Source organism: Lithobates pipiens, unplaced genomic scaffold (assembly GCF_037356315.1).
Source record: "Lithobates pipiens isolate NorthernLeopardFrog02 unplaced genomic scaffold, aLitPip1_a1.2 Scaffold_23, whole genome shotgun sequence".
Classification (NCBI taxonomy): domain Eukaryota; kingdom Metazoa; phylum Chordata; class Amphibia; order Anura; family Ranidae; genus Lithobates; species Lithobates pipiens.
Window position 1 is genome coordinate 201,253,820 of NW_027507785.1, and position 21,814 is coordinate 201,275,633.

At 42.8% G+C, this 21,814-nt stretch overlaps 1 protein-coding gene across 1 annotated transcript in view; it reads left to right on the forward strand.

The window, feature by feature from the left end:
- SLC25A24 (solute carrier family 25 member 24) overlaps positions 1–21,814 on the forward strand; it is a 68,331-nt gene that overhangs the window by 20,871 nt on the left and 25,646 nt on the right. Inside the window, exons 4-7 of the mRNA XM_077452770.1 lie at positions 5,683–5,794; positions 10,520–10,678; positions 11,680–11,829; positions 21,636–21,743. Coding sequence (XP_077308896.1) covers positions 5,683–5,794; positions 10,520–10,678; positions 11,680–11,829; positions 21,636–21,743 — 529 coding nt within the window. The remainder of the gene's footprint in view (positions 1–5,682; positions 5,795–10,519; positions 10,679–11,679; positions 11,830–21,635; positions 21,744–21,814) is intronic.

Genomic DNA, 21,814 nt, shown 5'->3' on the forward strand with positions numbered 1-21,814 from the left:
CCATCTTGTGGCCAAAAGGCGAAATTGCATTACAACATGCCTACTACATATATTAAAGAAGGAGGAGCCCCATGGTGATGTCATGGGCCGTGGCACAGACTCCCAGAAGTGGGAACAGGATACCTGTCAAATCCAGGCAACAGACCCAGAACAGTCTTAATTACTGAGATGGTGCTCGGAGAAAACTGCAGTGGCGTTGGATGTTGTGTGTTTTTTTTTTTTTTTTTTCCTTTCTTACTTTTGAAGTTATGTTTCTAAGGGCAGGTTCACACTAGTGTGATGCCAGACATTGCAGGTGTTTTGCACTGATTCGCTGTGCAGATCGCATGCGATGTGAATTCATCCATACAAACTATGGCTGAATTTGCATCGCATCTGGCCCAAACTCATACAGGACCCTTCTTTTTTTTTTTTTTGTTCCGCACTGTGATCTGCAAACCAATTAGGGGGTGTCATTAACTTTATATTCAGACACTCAGCGTTTCTCAGAGGGCACTGTGAACCACCGGTGATTCAGGTGCGATTTGGGGAACCTGTACTGGATTCACAGGGTTTCACACCAGTGGGAACTGAGCCTAGAGGAGAGACAAACCTGTTATGAGGAAACTGTATGATGTGAAGACACAAAGTTGTTACAAAGTTATATATTGAATCTTTAATCTGTAAAATGTTGCTGTTACTGCAGACGTGCTATTAATGGTTACTGTGTCACACCAAGCTACAACAAAAGGACTTGTGCAATACTTCAATAATCAAAACTTGGAATTATGGGGAAATTGCATTTCGGAAATGTCCTTTTTGTTGGACCACAGCGTGTTACAAAGGAGCACTTTCTTTTCAAACGTAGTCCCCATTCACATCTGAGCTTCTCAGAATTATGTCAAAACATGCAATGTGTGTGTGGTTTTATTGTTTTATTTAGTAAAGTTGTTTATTTTTTTTATTTTATTTTAAGAAATACAAACAAAACATACAACACATGTCATGCAGGACGTCATAAATACAAAAACAAAACAAAAACATTGAACATAAAGCAACTTCCTAGAGTGGGGGGGTCAGCAACCAGATTGTGAACAGATGTCTGGTAGATCACAGTCGCCATCCCAGAGCATCAAACGTGGTTTTCATCGTACTATTTGCCAGAAAGTATTGGGTCCTTTCCCACGGGCTTGTCCGCCCGACGGACTCCACTTGTTCAGCGGGGGATCGATCTTCTGATCCCCCTGAGCAGGCGGATGACAGGTCCATCTCTGCTCACTGTGCAGAGACGGACCTGTCAGAGCCCTGCTCTCCTCTATGGGGAGATCGGATGAAAACGGACTTGTCTGTTTTCATCCGATCTGCCAGACGGATGCAAAATAGGGTCTCCATCTGTCTGGAGTTCACAGAGGATCGAATAGCGGTGGGTGTCAGCGGACATGTTGGTAACCGCCCCAATTTACAACTAGCCTTTTCAACAAGGTGCACATTTAAGGGCAATGTACATCACAAACCAGCAAAAACTTTTGACCTTCAATTGGGATTGCTACCTCATCCCTTTAAAACCAAACCCATATTAATTACACAGGTTCTGTGGCTGATTAAGGTGGTAATTTCACTTGGTGCCTTAACTGCATTAAATTAGCCCCAGAACCTGTATGATGTGTGTTCTTCAGCTCTGCTCACCTAAGACAACAAAGCTGAAGAGACACCTACCAGAAATAGGTACCTACCAGAAAAACGTTTCCAAAACTGGCAGAGGAGAGGAGAATCATCATTTTAGGTGAAGTTCCTAGTTTTAAAGCAGATCTAAATGGGTGGTTCTAAACCTTTCTACTGCCATGATGCCTTGATAAAATTTCCCAAGTTGTGGGGACCCCTAACAGTAAAATTTTCGTAGTGTTGGTTGTCAGCACCCAAGGCAAGACAAGTAATTTGCCCCCCTAAACCACAGACATTTAGCACTCCCTAAGTCCCTTCCACTCAGACAGTATTACAACCCCTTATGGTACATTTTAGGATGTAAACAAAACAAAAAAGGAAGGCGCACTGACCTAGTGCATTACCATAAATGGAGCTTTATTGAAAACAGAACAAATAGCAAAATGGCTACTCGCAAACGAGTATTGATAAAAGGCAAAATCAATACAATTGGATCCATCGCACCGAACATCGACACATCCAGATCTGATGTCAGATGAATCCACAAATACCTCAACGAAAACACTGACTCATTTCAGGGGTGAACCCCTTTCTTCAGAGCCAAAATAAGCAATGGTCATGTTCTCAAATTTTCTGAGCATGTGTACACAGTTCCGACGCACAAAAGTCCACGCATGCACAGAATCAAGCAGAACTGGCTATTGAACTTAATTTTTCTCAGCTCGTCGTATGTGTTGTACGTCAAGGTGTTCTTCACATTCTGAATTTCTGACGTTTGTGTGGCCGTGTGTATGCAAGACAAGTTTGAGCCAACATCCTTCAGAAAAAAAATCCACGGTTTTGTTGTCGGAAAATCCTATTGTGTGAACGAGGCATTACAGTTAAATTCTTTTTGATCCTTTTGGATCCCTTTGAGGTCTGTTCAATAGATCATTGGAAACATTTTATCTGTTCAGTAAGTGAAAAAAAATTCCTATTAATCCTACACAGAAATCAAATAAGCATGTAACTTTCTGTGCGCTCTGCCTCTTCTGCTCTGATGTCTCAAGCACTCTTACCAGCCCTATTCTGTTCTCCCCTCTAGACTACAGAACACCTCCCACCTAAGTTATGGAAATGAGGCGAGCCTCAAATGAGAAGTTATGTAGTTCAAATCTGGAGCGCACAACCTAGAAAAAAACAATCCTAATTCACTATAGAGTACAGTGGGTGGGTGTATTCACCTTAGGACAGGAAGCATATTAAGCATATTCACACTGGTGGAATTACATGTACACCGGTGTAAGGGCTGTTTTTGCCCACATGGGATGCACAATTCTGTGTATCTATGTGCAGTTCTATTTTTATTGGCATGTAGAGGCTGCACCCAATCTAACATCTGTGTGTGGGTGCCTGTCCCTGTCTGCATTCATGAACATGTGCCCGCAAGCTCATGGATATCAAATTAGAAACGGTGGCTGTGTCTATGCAGCCGCTGTGTCCAGTTGAAATAAATGGGACTGCCTGCATGGGGATGCATGAAACGCCTGTGTGCCCCATGTGAGCAAACACAGTCCTTGCATGGGTATACGCTTAAAGCCGAATTAAACCGCAGCCTTTTTTTTTTTTTCCCCTTCAATTGAAAGGCATGACGTGCTAGTATGCATTGTGTACTAGCACATTATGAAATGCTTACCTTTAGAACGAAGCCCTCCAGTGGCAAGCTGTCACCCCTGACAGGGCTTCCATCTTCACACGTTTTTTTTTCTGAGTTTGCATGCGCGCGGGAGTTAGTGACTGTGCCACGGTGCTCTGAAGGGACGGTGGTATGCTGTCCCTTCAGAGCACATGCGCCAGTGATGTCATTGGCTGCATACAGTGTGAATATATCTTAAAGGGGTTGTAAAGGTAAATGTTTTTTCACCTTAATGCATTCTATGCATTAAGGTGAAAAAACATCTCACACTGCCGGTGCCCCCAGTCCCCCCCGTTTTACTTACCTGACCCCTCGAAAGTCCCGCGCTCGCCCCCGCCGTCATCTTCGCCGCTCAGCCTGGCCGCTGATTGGCTGGAGTGGATGGATTGAAGGCAGCGCAGCCATTGGCTCGCGTTGCTGTCAATCACATCCAATGATGCGGCACGCCGGGGGGGCGGGGCCGCGTCATACAGCGAGCGGCTATAACCGCCGGCTGTATCATAGGAGTGTGCCCGCAGGTGCTTCTCACCATGCGAGGGAGCTTGCATGAACGTGAGAAGTACCTGCGGGAAGAAGCGGAGACAGCCGCCGAGGGACCCTAGAAGAGCAGGTTCGGGGCCACTCTGTGCAAAACGAGCTGCACAGTGGAGGTAAGTATAACATGTTTGTTATTTAAAAAAATAAATAAAATTACTTTACAATCCCTTTAAATCGTACAGGTTTAGGAGATATTCACTGTACCTACATTAAGCACTATTATAGGCTTACCTGTAGGTACAAGTTCACAAACAGGGTTTACTTCCACTTCTAGTATGATTTTGTGAGGTATATATGTATGTATATATGTATGTATGTGTGTATATATATATATATATATATATATATATATATATATATATATATATATATATATATATATATAATGAAATTGTGATTTGTATTTATTAAAAAATATATATATATATATTTTTTGCAATCCCCCTCAACAGCAGCACTAGAAAGAGGCAATGGCAGTACTTTTAGCCAATCAATCCCTGATTTATTGTCGTATGCTTACAAGGAACATTCTGAATGCCAGGGGTGGCCCTTCCATTAAGAGCGCACAGGCCCCCTATCCATACGTTCGACCCCCTGATCTACATATAGGGCGGTGGACGCATGGATTCCAATGGCGGGAGGGGGGTTTGAAGCACGTGATTTGTCAGGGGCTCTAATAGGCTTAAAAAAGGATGGGCTTTGTGCCCCAATCCTACCCAGTTGTGTGATAGTAGCGAATGAAAATTCGTTATCGCCACACTGATCCTTCTGGCCAATTAGGAAGCGGGTCTTGAGACCCATCACCCAATTGGCTGAAAGGACAGACTAACCTATTTGATGCCTAGAAGGAGGGAGGAGCTGCATGGTGGAAGCCGCTGTGAAGCTCCGCCGCCCTTAGGAGCCTACATACCTGCCCGCAACCTAGATGAGGTAAGTGCCGGGGGGGGGGGGGGGGGTTGTTTGCCACCCCCCCCCCCCCCATCCCTCCCAAAAGAAAAAAAAAAAACACCAGCCACCACTGCTAAAGTCACGAGAGCTTGACTGTAGCAAAGAGAAAAGTCCAGCCACCAGGCTGGTTCTGCTATCTGCTGAGACCGTATAAGGCTACCCATAAAGGCTAGGATTTAACTACTTTAGCCCCATTCACTCTAACTTCATATTCCTGATATGTGCCTGCTGTACCATGTACGTGTATGAACACTATCCTGTTCTCTTTGTATTGCTTCATTTGTGTGAAATCCCTTGTGTTTTTACCAGTTTCTCTGCTTTCATATAAAAAAAACAGACCATGCTAAGCATGAGGGCACAGCATGGTCAGTTCTCTAACTCTTCTGAGAGCTCAGCCTCCAATGAACAGACCTGTCCTGACATGCCTCCCCTGCACAACCATTCACTTGGAAAATCACCGCACTGCTGTTTCTCCTCCCTCAGCTCTCTAAGCTACTTATTTAGCCGAGAACCGAAGTTATGTAATCATTTTATAAAAAGATATTTAGTGTGTGTGTGTGTGTGTGTGTATGTGTGTGTGTATGTATATGTGCATAGAGATATAGATAGATAGATATATCTCTATATCTATTTATATCTCAATAAAGCTGGAGCTCAGGTTGGAAAGAGGGAATTGAATGTTTTTTGTTTTTCCATTTATAAAATATACGGTAATGAAATATATGAAGTTGTGCCCCAGAGAGGTTTTTTCATTTATTAATTTTTTTCCCCTGAAATTACATTGAGTTATATTATTATATGGATAGTATAACAGCTTTTTTTTTTAATCAAAATAAAAGTTTTGATTACACGGAATTTATTTATTTATTTTCACTTGGCAGTATGGATGCAGATGGCACCCTGACAGTAGACTGGAATGAGTGGCGGGACCACTTTCTGTTTAATCCTGCAGATAACATTGATGAAATTATCCGTTACTGGAAACATTCCACGGTAAGTTTGATCAGAAGCAGGGACTGGTGGGAATATTCTTCATACTGTCCTAGAGATGCGAGAAGACTATGCTAAAAAAATCATCTACATACGATGATTGATAAAACAAACACTGGCAATAACATAATTACACATGAAACAATATCTTGCCATATAAATGTGATGATACATATACAGAGTAGTTTCACTCCGATGTCCGGTAGCACTTTCTCGTGTCCAACATCCAGGATAAGTCCTAGCGGTACCCAATGTGTTTCAGGTTCAAAGTCCTTTCATCAGGGGTAATTATATAAGACGATTTATATTCTGATGAACAGAAAAGTACAGTGTAATTTTATGAGCAAAACCATCATTTAAACTGGCATAATGAGCATAGTGTAACTGAGATCAATGAAGGCAGGGGAGGGGCTAGTGTGGAGGGGAAGAGGACAAGCCTAGAGGGGATAAGGGGGAATACAACGTACCTAGACCGGATGAGTGGCATCATAATCAAGAACAGAATGGCGATATTGCAGCAAGAATACATAAATATAGAGTTATCAGTGGATGGCGTGTATAGAGGCTTTTGCTTTAACCTACACCCTTGGAATATTTTTGATCCAATGGGAGATGATCATACAAACTGGTCCTTCTGATAGAAGTTTAAATAGGCAAAGACATACAGCTGTACAACCACTATCATCTGGTGGTCCCCCCAGCTTACCAGACCGGGGTGACCACTAGATGATAGGTTGTCAATATGCACATGTGGAATTAAGGTCTCCCTTCAACCTTGCTGCATCCAACTGGACCCAGTAGTGCTCAGAAATGAATACATGTAAAGAGCGAGCGCTCTTATAGTGCAGTACATTGGTATAAAAGCTTTAATGACAAGGTAAAAAGTGTGCACTTAAAAGACGCTGTAATTGTTGAGGCTTCTCAACAAACAGACATGTACAGCGTTCCTAGGGGCTCCACTCCAGGCAGACGGTCATCCAATGAGGAGAGAGAGTCCCTGGAGTGGAGGCTTTTGTGCACATCGCTGAATCGAGAGGGGGCTCAGGTAAGTATTAGGGGGGCCTAGAATGCATGAAGGTAAAAATAAAGTCTCTTCTCTTATTGATATAAAATTTGTGTGCTATGGTAGTGATGGTGACCAAAATGGTAGTGGTTTTGAAAATTGGATAGGATACCTTTTTTTTACTTGTAAAAAGAGTACATGGCCTCTCCCAGATAATTACAGAGTCCCGAGGTGGTGGAGACATTTGATATACTTGGAATGAGTGTTCTCAGCCTTGTAAACGTGTGGCTGTAGACAGCAGTGACGAGCAGATCGGAGGCAGGTAAGTGCTTATTGTAGTAGATGCAGGTTTAGGAGGCAAATCGAGAAAAACAATGGACAATACATGTATGGACTATGCAGTCATTGTATGACCCTGTTGGTCCCATCGATGGGTACATTTTGGCTCAGGTTTTTCATGTCCAGGATATTAAAATTTGGCACAATGCTTAAAGTGTTTGTTAACCCTAAGAATACAAACACTGCCAGACCGTCTATTAGAGCCTGGCAGAGCACACTGCAGTAGTCTTTCATAAAAATGAGCATTGTAAATACAAAAATCCTCAGGCCAGTCACATGATACTAACAAATTCAAGCCAAACAAATGTTTTTTCCTTTTTGAGATAAAGGTTTTACATAAATACAATGGGATCATTGTAAGCACCCCTGCCATTGTTAAATGGTTTGTTCCTCAGAGTAACTGCTACATCTGCAGGAGAGCCTGTTCTTTTGAAAAACAGACTTACTGGCCAAAACAAGCAAAAAGGTGCAGTGCAGATACCTCAAATTGTAGTACCCAATAGTCCAAGGGTAGAGATAGAAGAATGTGTGTATGTACACATATATATATATATATATATATACACGCGTAAATATATATGGCAATGGGTCAGTCAGGGCGGCCACCAAGAAAGGCAGAATCGGGTTGCAATAGGCTAGAAGAAAAATAAGGAAAGGGGCGCCTCTGAGTATGCATCATAAAAACAATTTATTAAACAACAATATCCACTCACATGAAGGAAAGAAGAGTTGCATTCAGGTCCGTTTGCTGGGCTGAAGGGATGATATGGGACTGCAGGTCACAGCAGATACTGTAAAGCTGGCACCACATCAGATCCAGGCAGGAAAGGGTGGGATGGCTGAGCGCAGCGCGGTCACCTTCAGTGATCCAGACTAATTCGTATCAAAGTCAGCTGGAGTCAAACAGTGTCCATCGAGCAAGGATAAAGGTTCCAAAAATAATTAATGATGGAGGACCTGCGCCAATGCTTCTGAAAGACAGACACGGACGTAGAATCAGAACGAGGCTTGGGGAGCAAACACAGCGTGGCGCCTGGCAGTGACGTCACGGATATGCGACATGTTTTAGAACTAGCATGCCATTGGTGGAGGAATAGCCATGTTCCTTTATCGAGCATAAAGTGTGTGGGCACAAAGGGAAACTTGTGTCCACACACACCATAAAAAATTGAAAAAAAAAATGACTTATTGCTATTTTCGTATGAAATTTTTTTTCCTTATCATTCATCAGTTTTTTATGGTGTGTTTTATTCTCCAGCATTGTGTCTTTTAATGTGACTTTTAACGTTCATTTCCTTTTTAAGATTGCTGACTTTTTTTCCCCTATGTATACTCTGGCCCCACACACTTTATGCTTGATAAAGGAACGCAGCTATTCCTCCACCAATGGCATGCTAGTTCTGAAACACGTCGCATATCTGTGACGTCACTGCCGGGCGCCGTGCTGTGCTTGATTCCTAAGCCTCATTCTGATCCTGATTAAAGGCCGCGTCTTTCTCCATACTGATGCCGACCAAACATTGTGGAGCCGTGAGTGGCCAGCTAGAAGCACTGGCGTCTGTCCTCCACCATTAATTATTTTTGGAACCTTTAGGCCCCTTTCACACATGCGGACATTATGTCCGTATTTCATCCATCCGTTTGCAAGCATCCCTATGGGATAGCGGGTGTCTGCGGATAAACATCCGCAGACACCCGCTATCGTCCGCCTCCGCTATTGTCCGATTCTGCAGACGGAGGAAAATCCTATTTTTCTATCCGTCTGCAGAGCAGATCGGATGAACACGGACATCCGTTCACCATAGAGGAGAGCGGAGAGCTGACAGGGCGGTCCCTGCACAGTGTGCTGGGACCGTCCTGTTATCCGCCAGCAAGCGGATCATCACGGGGCGGATCATTACTGATCCATCCCATGTGAAAGGGGCCTTATCCTTGCTCAATGGACCCTGTTTGACTCCATCTGACTTTGATACGAATTAGTCTGGATCACTGAAGGTGACCGCGCTGTGCTCAGCCATCCCACCCATTCCTGCCTGGATCTGATGTGGTGCCAGCTTTAGTATCTGCTGTGACCTGCAGTCCCATCTCATCCCTTCAGCCCAGCAAATGGACCTGAATGCAACTCTCTTTTTCTCCATGTGAGTGGATATTGTTTAATAAATTGTTTTTATAATGCAACTCTTTTTCTCCATGTGAGTGGATATTGTTTAATACATTGTTTTTATAATACATACTCGGAGGAGCCCTTTTCCTTGTTTTTAGACTTACTGGCCAGATAATGAGATGAAAAATAAAGGAAAACCTAAAAAAACAAAACTAATGCAGCCTTCACATATAGGAATGGTTAAGCTACAATATAATACACGTTTGTTTGTTTTTTGGGGGTTTAATACTGCTTTAAAGTCATTGTAAAGCCCCATACACACTATCAGATTTTCTGCTGATTTTTGTCTTCAGATTTACCAAAACCATGTAGTGCAAGGGCCTGCCTGATTTGCATACAAATTGAAACTCCTAAGGTTTGACCTCCATATTATATGGTTTTGGTAAATCTGAAGGAAAAACTCAGCAGAAAATCTGATAGTGTGTATGGGGCTTAAAGGTTTTGTGTGTTTTTTTATTTAATTTTTTTTAAAATAACAAATATGTTATACTTGCCTCCTCTGTGCAAGGGTTTTGCACAGAGCAGCCCCAATCCTCATCTTTTGGGATCCCCCGGTGGCGCTCCCGGCTCCTCCTCTGCATCAAGTGCCCCCACAGAGAGTCGCATTCCAGGGCGCTCATGTGGGAGCGCTCCCGAGTTTGGCTGCTGCGTCCATTGACACAGACAGCAGAACTCGGCCCTGCCCCCCTGTTCCTGTGTCACTGGATTTGATTGACAGCAGTGGGAGCCAATGGCTCTTGCTGCTATCAGTCTATCCAATGAAGACCTGAGATAGCAGCTGGAGCTGCTGGGCTTGTGCTCCTCGCTGGAACGATCAGATTCAGGTAAGTAAAAGGGGAGCTCTGGGGGGCAGCTGCAGCACAGGAGGTTTTTCACCTTAATGCATAGAATGCATTAAGGTGAAAAACAACAAAACTTTATTCCTCTTAATTCTGTAATTTGTGGCTTACTGTCTTAGAACAAACCTACAGATGAGTTCCTTTTTTATTTTTATTTTTTTTCTCCCTGACACTCCTGATCTGCATACGTTTTCTGGGCCAGTGACTTAAAAAGTAATGAAACCAGAGGTTCTGCATAAAAGCCAGGCAGGTAGTATTTTCAGGACCACAGCAATGAGAGCATCCATACTTTCTCAAATGTAAATGTAATATCTCACTGTCTGTATTCTAAATGAAATTAAATATTGAGAAGAGCCGATTTGATTATTTGTTAATGTTTTCAGGTCCTGGATATTGGTGACAGTCTCACTATTCCGGATGAGTTTACAGAAGAGGAGAAGAAGACTGGTCAGTGGTGGAAACAGCTTTTGTCCGGAGCAATGGCTGGAGCCGTGTCCCGTACAGGAACTGCCCCTCTTGACCGTTTAAAAGTCATGATGCAGGTATTTCAGCTCGTTCTTGTTCTATTTAAAGCTTTTTATGATTTATGGCATTTTTTTTAGATAAATTATAAATGTACAGTAATTATTTTTATCCCTTTTTTTTTTTTGGATATGCTGTAAACAAAAAGGTAACTATGCTCTGGTGTCTAACAAGTCTAGTAGCTCCCCCCTGCATTCGTTTGTATCAAACTGTTGTGCTAGCTGTCCAGCTACCTAAATTCACTGGAATAAAATTTACCTCTAAAGCCCCGTACACACAATCGGAAATTCTGCCAACAAAATTCAGACGAGAGCTTTTGGTCAGAAATTCCGTCCGTGTGTATGCTCCATCAGACTTTTGCTGGCGGAATTCCCGCCAGAAAAAGATTGAGAGCAGGTTCTCAATTTTTTGGTTGGAAAAATTTACGATCGAAATTCCGATCGTCTGTACCAATTCCGACGCGCAAAATTACTACGCATGCTTGGAAACAATTTGACTCATGCTCTGAAGCATTGAACTTCATTTTCTCAGCTTCGTAGTGTTGTTCGTCACCACGTTCTTGACGGTCGAAAGTTCAGAGAATTTTTGTGTGACCGCGTGTATGCAAGCCAAGCTTGAGTGGAATTCCGTTGAAAAAAACATCTTTCTGACGGAAAATCAACTCGTGTGTACGGGGCATACCTCAGTCACCTATAAAATGGTTATCAGATCCCCTATCTGAGTGTGGGTCAGAAAAATATGGTCTTTTATAAGGTTTTAGTGATTTTTTAGAAAAATTGAATAACGCCTCTTTGGGGATCAGGAAGCAATTATTTCCCCTGCTGGAGCTCATTGGATCATGCTTTATTGGGTTTTTTGCATTTCAACTGTTAGTATAGGATTGTATAATTTTTTATTTTTTACCTTTTTTTTTTTTTTTTCAACCAGACTATGTAACTACTGTATGTAAAAAATGCAGAAATGTTGTGAATTACATTTGTAATGTCATTTTTAAGAAGAACTCTATATATAATTTTGCTAGGTACATGGGACCAAAGGAAACTCAAACATGTTGGCTGGTCTGAAGCAGATGGTGAAGGAAGGAGGTGTGCGATCCCTCTGGCGGGGAAATGGAGTTAATGTCATCAAAATTGCCCCAGAGACAGCCATGAAATTCTATGCATATGAACAGGTAAGGCTGAATGTATACAGACACAAATATAGAACAGAACTTTGTAACACTCCAACAATTTGGGCAGTGTAGAATGACAACAAAATTGGTATGGCAGGCTAGTATTTAAAGGACTCAGTTCACCTTTTGAAAAAAAATTGACTATTCGGGTTAGGGGCCAAATTAGGTTTAAAAAAAAAAAACGCTGTGCAGCTCTAGAAACATTTTGCTTAGCTTTAAATGCCATACCAATAAGCAACTCCAAAGCCTGGCCAAAAAACTCCCATTGTAAATGATCAACCCTGTCCTGCCGTGTGTATCTGGGATGTGCCACACATTGAGGTGTACCCTTGCCATCACAGGAGAAAGCATTCTCTCTTATTCAAAACCCAGGCATGCGCAGTGCGCTCTCCCGGATGTAGCTGCAGCATCCGGAAATGTGGTGGCTGCATATATTTTAATTTTTTTTTTTTCCCCTGTTTATTTTCACGGAGTAATCCTGTGAAAAACATCTTTCCTGTCCTAAGGGGCTACTCTTACTGCTCCTCCAGTGTATCTATGGACATGGTCATGTCCATGGTCTACAACACCATCCTGGTATAAGGAGGCTGGTCAGAGTGAGCCATCGGGGTCATCAGGGGCTGCAATTGCTTCTGACACTTAAGCCCCTGTCTATATAACTGAGCAGGTTTTCTCCTTAGCTATGAGTGGTTTGGAGGAAAGATTAGTGACTTTAATCACATCTTCCCAGAATGGAAGAAAATGCATTAGGTCCCCTTCTAACACCCAGGATCCTCTAATGGAGGAACAGTGGGAGGGGGAAGATGAGTCCCCCTCAAGGGACCGTGAAGAGGCTGATGATTATTCTTCTGAGGAATCGAGTGGGGAAGGACCTTCTTCAGCTTCACATGCTGAGAAGTTGCTGGTGCATTCTCTTACTGAAATGGCCCACTCCACATTTAAGCTACCCTTAACGGTTTTGGTTGAAGAACCCACTTCCTATTTGGGTTCTTCTAAAGCCTCCTCAAGACTTGCGTGCCTTTCCTGTCCATTCATTACTAGGACAGCTGGAAATTACTAGAAATTCTGAGTGGGATCACCCAAATAAGCACTTTTTCCCTCCTAAAAAGTTTTCATCACCTTATCCTATGGAGGAAAAATTTACTAAGATGTGGAGTATACCAGCAATTGATGCTACTATATCCTTTGTGAATAAAAGTTTGACTTATCCGGTGGACAATGCGCAAATGCTTAGGGATCCAACTGATAAAAAATTGGAATTCCTGTTAAAAAACATTTTCTCAGTGGCTCAATCTGCAGTGGCGGCAATTGGGGTATGTAAATCCTTGAGGGACCATTTGAAACAGGTGCTCAAGGTGTTCCCTGAACAGCAGGCCCAGGAGTTAGCCGAGCTACCAGCAGCTTTGTGTTTTGCAATTGACACATTCAGAGATTCTTTTCTTCCAACCTCTCGCCCTATGCTTGGGTGGGTACATATTCATAGAATCTTATGGTTGAAAAGTTGGTCAGCTGAAGCGCCATGCAAAAAGCTCCTGGCTGGATTTCCTTTCCGTGGTGAAAAACAGTAAAAAAATATCAAGTGGGAAGAGTACCCTTTTGCCAGTTAAGAAAAAGAGTAAATGTCCCTCATTTAAACAAGCTCTTTCTTCAGTGCCAGGGGCATCAGCCTTCAGGCAGTCGTGATAGCCTCCCCCGTCAGGTTCAAGAGGTAAACCTCAGGGTCAACCCCAGGGACAAAAGAAATCCTAGGAGAAGAAACCCACAAGACAGAACGCTAAAGCCTCTTTATGAAGTGAGCTCCCCCGCTCGCTCGAATGGGGGGAAGACTTCTGCAGTTCTCAAAGGTCTGGCAGAAAGAATTTCAAGACAGATGGGGGGTCTCCACAATAGCTCTAGGTTACAAACTAGAGTTCCGAGAATTCCCGTCTCCTCGTTTCCTCAGGTCAGATGTCCCCCAAAGATCCAGAGAAAAAGAAGTCTCTCTTTCTAGCGTTGGACCGACTTTTGTCGCAAAAAGAGATCATGTGATCCCCATGGAAGAGCAGGGGTTTGGGTTTTATTCAAACCTTTTCACGGTGCCAAAACCAAATAGGAATGTTAGACCCATTCTAGATCTCAAATATCTAAACCGGTTCCTGAAAATTCGATCTTTCCGCATGGAATAAATCCGATCAGTAGTCTCCATCCTACAATGAGGAGAGATTCTGCCATCAATCGACATCAAAGATGCATACCTGCATGTACCTATTTTCCCCGCTCACCAGAAGTATCTGCGTTTCGAAGTAGAAAAACTTAATTTTCAGTTTGTAGCCTTGGCTTTCGGTCTAGCTACTGCACCTCGGGTGTTTACAAAACTTCTGGCCCTTCCTCTGGCCAGATTAAGGACTCAAGGTATAACGATAATAGCATCCATGGACGACCTACTCTTGATAGACCGGTCTGTAGCCCGCTTGGACCAAAGCATGGTCACCACAGTTAACTACCTGAAATACCTAGGTTGGGTCCTCAACCTAGAGAAATCTTCTTTAAAGCCAGTAGGAAGATTAGTGTACTTGGATCTGGTCATAGATACAGCCCAGAAGAAGGTGTTTTTTCACCCCAGACAAAGATCAGCGCCATAAAGGAGCTGGTTCAGGGGGTCAAGGCAAAGAAGGGTCCTTCCATTCACCTTTTGTATGAGGTTGTTGGAGAAGATGGTGGCTTCATTCGAAGCAGTTCCATATGCTGAGTTTCATTCAAGACTGCTACAAAACAGTATCCTATCGGCCTGGATCAAGAAGATTCAGGCACTAGTTTTTCCAATGCGTTTGTCGCCAGAAGTGCATCAGAGCCTCAGTTGGTGGAGGATATCCAAGAATCTGCAGAAGGGGAAATCCTTCTTACCTGGAAGGTGGTAACAGATGCCGGCCTTTCAGGTTGAAGATCAGTCCTGGAAGAAGCGTCTGTCCAGGGGAAATGGTCCAGAACCGAAAGGACCTTGCCCATCAACATTCTAGAGATTCAGGCAGCACGTCTAGCCCTAAGAGCCTGGATATTCAGGTTGCAGAATTCCCCTGTCAGGATTCAATCCAACAATGCCACAGCAGTGGCTTATATCAATCACCAAGGGGGTACCAGAAGTCAGGCAGCCCAGGGAGAGGTAAACCATATCCTAACCGGGGCAGAAAAACATGTGCCGTGCATATCGGCAATCTTCATTCCAGGGGTAGAGAACTGGCAGGCAGACTACTTAAGTCGCCAGCAGTTGTTCCCAGGGGAATGGTCCCTTCACCCCAACATCTTCCTGGCTATATGCCAAATATGGGGGACCCCAGATGTAGATCTGTTTGCTTCCAGGTTCAACAACAAAGTCGACAACTTTGTGTCAAGAACAAGGTTCACTTATTTATGCATTCCCTCCTATTCTGCTGCTACCTCGACTTCTTCGTAGGATCAAGCGGGAAAAGAAGTCGGTAGTTCTTGTGGCCCCAGCGTCGCCAAAAAGATCTTGGTATGCAGAAATAGCGAAGATGGTGGTAGGAGCCCGATGGCCCCTACCACCAAGTCCAGACCTGCTATCACAGGGACCAGGGTTCCATCCTACTTTACAAACGCTAAATTTAACGATTTGACTATTGAAGCCCACATTCTGAAGAATTGTGGGCTTTCAGGCTCAGTGATACAGTGGTGCCTACCTTGATTAATGCAAGGAAGCCAGCTTCCAGAGTCCTCTATTATAGAGTCTGGAAAGCATATGTTTCCTGGTGTGAATCCAGGGGTTGACATCCTAGGAAGTATGTTATAGGTAGAATTCTTGATTTTCTGCAAATGGGGCTAGAGATGAAACTGGCCTTGAGTACCATCAAGGGCCAGGTCTTGGCCTTATCAGTATTGTTTCAACGTCCTCTTGCTTTGCATTCTTTGGTCCGAAGCTTTTTACGGGGGTAACGGTAATCCACTGATTAGAGCACCCCTGAACCCTTGGAACTTGAATTTAGTTCTGCCGGCATTACAGAAACAGCCTTTTGAGCTGATACAACATATTCCTTTGGTCCTTTTGACAAGGAAGCTAGTTTTTCTGGTAGCCATTTCTTCTGCAAGAATTGGCGGCTCTTTCTTGTAAAGAGCCATATTTAATCATTCACAAGGATAGAGTAGTATTGCGTCCTCATCCTAGCTTTCTGCCAAAGGTGGTTTCAGGTTTTCACCTAAACCATGATATTGTTTTACCTTCATTTTTTCCAGAACCCTGTTCTAAGGAAGAAGAGTCGCTACATTCTTTGGCTGTAGTGAGAGCAGTCAAAATATATTTGTAGGCGACTGCTCAGATTCGGAAAACAGATGTTTTCTTTGTGTTGCCTGAAGGTCCTAGGAAAGGACAGGCAGCATCGAAATATACTATTACCAAATGGATTCGGCAAGTGATTATTCAAGCTTATGGCTTGAAGAGGAAGGTTCAATCTTTTCAAATCAAAATGCACTCCACCAGAGCTGTTAGTGCTTCATGGGCAGTGCATCACCAAGCCTCCATGGCTCAAATCTGCAAGGCGGCAACCTGGTCTTCAGTACATACATTCACCAGATTCTATCAGGTGAACGTAAGAAGGCATGAGGATATTGCCTTTGGGCGCAGTGTGCTGCAGGCAGCAGTATAGGTCCCCAGGTCTACTTGCACCCTACTTTATTTGTGTCCCCTCCCCTCAGGTGGCATTGCTCTGGGACATCCCATACAGTTATTACTATGGCTCTGTGTCCCGTGATGTACGATAAAGAAAATAGGATTTTTATAACAGCTTACCTGTAAAATCCTTTTCTTGGAGTACATGACGGGACACCCAGGTCCCTCCCCTTTTTCTGGTTACACGTGTATTGCTTTGCTACAAAACTGAGATACTCCCAGTAAGGGGTTATATGGGGAATTGAACTTCCTGTTTAGGGTGTGCCAGTGTCCATCCCCTGAAGGTGCCAAATAACCCATACAGTTATTACTGTGGCTCTGTGTCCTGTGATTTACTCCAAGAAAAGGATTTTACAGGTAAGCTGTTATAAAAATCCTATTTTTGTGTTTCTAGTTCAGGTCACAGGAGGCGACAAGAATTTTAGCATTTCAGGTAATGCGTGAAGTAGAACTGGTGAAGCAGTCCCAAAAGCTTGCATATTTAACAGCTTAAACCAGAACTAAAGTTCTGCTGTAATGAGCAGGCAGGTTTTTCATTGAAACACACCTAGCTGCCAGCTTGCTGTCTTTTCCAACGATGTAAACTGAGCTGCATTTGCACAGATTGGCTTACAGCATTGGCACAGTCCCCGTGTGCTGGAATGATGACCTCCTTTACATGTACACGTCATCCTGCACCATTGGCAGAATATGGATGAAGATGCCGGAGAGGCTACACCATAGATGATCTGAGGGCTATTAGCTTTAATTTATCCAATAAAGGCTATTGCCTGAAATCGAATACCATGGTAATGCCTGGACATACGCTTTAAAAAGTAGCATATTGCAATGCCTCTTGAATGTTTAATACAGTTTTCCTCCTGAAGGTGTCAGTGTTGCTCTTGTTAATTTGTAACTAGTTCAGAGTAACCTAATGCCATCGTTTTTAGAGCAACTCTCACCAAGAGCTAACTGCATTAGCATTCCTTAAAATATTGCTTACCATAGTTTAACATCTTCATGACCAAGTTCAAAACAAACCTTTACGACCCAAACCCAATTTTACAACTTTGTGTTATTACAACTGTACGTATCTTCACAACTACTTAGTGTATCCAGGTGGATTACAGTGCCTTAAAGTAGTCATACCCCTTGAAATTTTCCACATTTTGTCACGTTACATCAAAAATGTAAATGTATTTTATGTGCTAGACGAAAACAAAGTTGTGAAGTGGAAGGAAAATGATAAATGGTTTTCAATTTTTTTTTTTTACAAATATCTGAAATGTGTGGCATGCATTTTGTATTCAGTCCCCTTTACTCTGATACTGCTAACTACTATCTGGTGAACAAATTGCCTTCAGAAGTCACCTAATTATTAAATAGAGTCCACCTATGTGCAGTTTTAATCTCTGTATAGCTACAGCTGTTCTGTGAAGTCCTCAGAGGTTTGTTAGAGAACCTTAGTGAACAAACAGCATCATGAAGGCCAAGGACCACACCAGACAGGTCAGGGATAAAGTTGTAAAGTTTAAAGCACGGTAAGGTTAAAAAAAAAATATCCCAAGATTTAAACATCTCCTGGAGCACTGTTCAATCCATCATCCAAAAATAGAGTATGGCACTGCAAAACTACCAAGACATGGCTGCCCACCTAAAACTGACAGGCCAAGCAAGGAGAGCATTAATCGGCGAAGCAACCAAGAGGCCCATGGTAACTCTGGAGGAGTTGCAGAGATCCACAGCTCAGGTGGGAGAATCTGTCCATAGGACAACTATTTGTCGTGCACTCCACAAATCTGGCCTTTATGGAAGAGTGTCAAGAAGAAAGCCATTATTGAAAGAAAGTCATAAGAAGTCCAGTTTGCAGTGTGCAAGAAGCCATGTGTGGGACACGGCAAACATGTGGAAGAAGGTGCTCTGGTCAGATTAGACCAAAATTGAACTTTTTGGCCTAAAAGCATAACACTATGTGTGGCAGAAAACTAACACTGCACATCACCCTGAAAACACCATCCCCGCCGTGAAACATGGTGGTGGCAGCATCATGTTGTGGGGATGCTTTTCTTCAGCAGGGACAAGGACGATGATCAGAGTTGTAAGTGTGGGAAGATGGGTGGAGCCAAATACAAGGCAATCTTAGAAGAAAACCTGTTATGCCGCGTACACAGGATCGGAATTCTCGTCGGAAAAAGCTCTGATGGTTTTCCCTTTGGAATTCCGATTGTAATTTTGCTCAAAATGTCTTGCCTACACATGGTCAAACCAAATTGCGATGGTCAATAACACCACGACATACAACACGTTCGACTGCACTATAAAAGGGAAGTTTAATGCTTCCAAGCATGCGTCAATTTGTTTCCGGGCATGCGGCGGAATTTTGCGTGTCGGAATTGCATACACACAATCTAAAAATCCGATAGGTTTTCCATTGCAAAAATTAAGAACAGGCTCTCAATCTAAAGACCGTCGGAAATGCCGACAGAAAAAGACCGATGGGCATACGCACGGTTGGAAAATCCAATGAAGAGCTCCCATCGGACTATTTCCATCGGAAATTCTGGCTGCGTGTACGTGGCATTAGTCTGCAAAAGAATTGAGACTGGGGTGGAGGTTCACCTTCAAGGAAGACAACGACCCTAAACATACAGCCAGAGATACAATGGAATGGTTTAGATCAAAGCATATATGTGTTGGAATGGCCCATTCAAAGTCCAGACCCAAATCCAATTGAGAATCTGTGGCAAGACTTGAAATTTACTGTTCAGATGCTCTTTATCCAATCTGACAGAGCTTGAGCTATTTTGCAAAGAAGAATGGGAAAACATGTCACTCTCTCTAGATGTGCAAAGCAGGTAGAGACATACCCAAAAAGACTTGCAGCTGTAATTGCAGTAAAAGGTGGTTCTACAAAGTACTGACTCCAAATGAATACAAATGCACGCCACACTTTTCAGATATTTAAAAAAAAAATTGAAAACCATTTATCATTTTCCTTCTACTTTACAATTATATGCCATTTTGTGTTGGTCTATCACAAAATCTCAATAAATGTGGAAATTTTCAAGGTAGTATGAATACCTTTTTAAAGGCACTGTATGCTTTTTTTTTTTTTTTTTTTTTTTTTTCAGGACACATTTGGCTTTTAGTTTGTGGTTACTATATACTATCTTTTGATACTGCCCCAAAATAGTAAAAAATAAATTTAAACTTGCTCTGTATATTTTTATGACGATTGTGGCATTACCACATATGTGTGAGTTATTTACCTGTATTAGGGCCAAGGAACGATAGTACTTTTTTCTTTTAGTTTGTCCTACCTAAACAGACTGAAGCTGAATATAAAACCTTGACTGACACTTATACAGATTAATTAGATCAAGCCCTGATCTAATTAAAGTGTCTGTAAAGCCTAAGCATTTTTTACCTTAATGCAGTCTTAAAAAAATGTTTAGGCATCAAATTTGCTGTGCCCTCAAAATAACTTGCTACAAAGCCATTAATGTCTAAACCGCTGGCAACAAAAAGTGAGCACACCCCTAAGTGAAAATTTCTAAATTGGGCCCAATTGGGAGCCAGTATTTTATGTGACCACCATTATTTTCCTTAATTAACCCTCTTGGGCATGGAATTCACCAGAGCTTCACAGGTTGGCACTGGAGTCCTCTTCCACTCCTCCATGACGACATCACATAGTGGTGGATGTTAGAGACCTTGCGCTCCTCCACTTTCTATTTGAGGATGCCCCACAAATGCTCAATAGGGTTTAGGTCTGGAGACATGTTTTGGCCAGCCCATCATCACCTTTACCCTCAGCTTCTTTAGCAAGGCGGTGGTAGTCTTGGAGGTGTGTTTGGGGCCATTATCATGTTGGAATACTGCCCTGAGGGAGAGGATCATGCTCTGCTTCTGTATGTCACAGTACATGTTGGCATTCATGCTTCCCTCAATGAATTGTAGCTCTCCAGTGCCAGCTGCACTCATGCAGCCCTGACCATGACACTCCCACCACCATGCTTGCACACTTGTCTTTGTACTCCACACACGCTTGACATAATATGAACCAAATAAGTTTATCTTGGTCTCATCAGACCACAGGACATGGTTCCAGTAATCCATGACCTTAGTCTGCTTGTCTTCAGCAAACTCTTTGTGGGCTTTCTTGTGCATCATCTTTAGAAGAGGCTTCCTTCTAGGATGACAGCCATGCAGACCAATTTGATGCAGTGTGCAGCGTATGGTCTGAGCACTGACAGGCTGACCCGTCACCCCTTCAATCTCTGCAGCAATGCTGGCAGGACTCATAAGTCTATTTCCCAAAGACGATCTCTTTATATGACACTGAGAATGTGCACTCGACTTCTTTGGTCGACCGTGGCGAGGCCTGTTCTTAGTGGAACCTGTCCTGTTATACAACTGTATGGTCTTGGCCATCGTGCTACAGCTCAGTTTCAGGGTCTTGAAAATGTTCTTATAGCCTAGGCCAGTGATGGCGAACCTTGGCACCCCAGATGTTTTGGAACTACATTTCCCATGATGCTCATGCACTCTGCAGTGTAGTTGAGCATCATGGGAAATGTAGTTCCAAAACATCTGGGGTGCCAAGGTTCGCCATCACTGGCCTAGGCCATATTTATGTAGAGCAACAATTCTTTTTTTCAGATCCTCAGAGAGTTCTTTGCCATGAGGTGCCATGTTGAACTTCCAGTGAACAGTATGAGAGAGTGAGAGGGATAACTCCAAATTTTACACACCTGCTCCACATTCACACCTGAGACCTTGTAACACTAATGAGTCACATGAAACTGGGGAGGGAAAATTGCTAATTGGGACCAATATTTACATTTTTATTTAGGGGTGTACTCACTTTTGTTGCCAGCGGTTTAGACATGATTGGCTGTGTGTTGGGTTATTGGGGACAGCAAATTTACACTGTTATACAAGCTGTACACTCACTACATTGTTGCAAAGTGTATTTTTTTTCAGTGTTGCATGAAAAGATATAATACAATATTTACAAAAATGTGAGGGGGGGGTGTACTCACTTTTGTGAGACACTGTATGAGTTACATGGTCATCAAGGGGGTAAAACAATAAATCGTTTTGTAGGGTTATAATTGTTTTTTGCAGTATGTAAAATGTACAAAAAACGCCTTTTTTTTTCTTTCAGTACAAAAAGCTGTTTACCTCTGAAAGTGGGAAGCTGGGTACGGCAGAGAGATTTATAGCTGGGTCTTTGGCTGGAGCAACAGCACAGACTTCGATCTATCCTATGGAGGTACTGAAATCTATCTAATGAATTTCAATTATTATTATACAGGATTTATATAGTGCCTGCAGTTTTTTCAG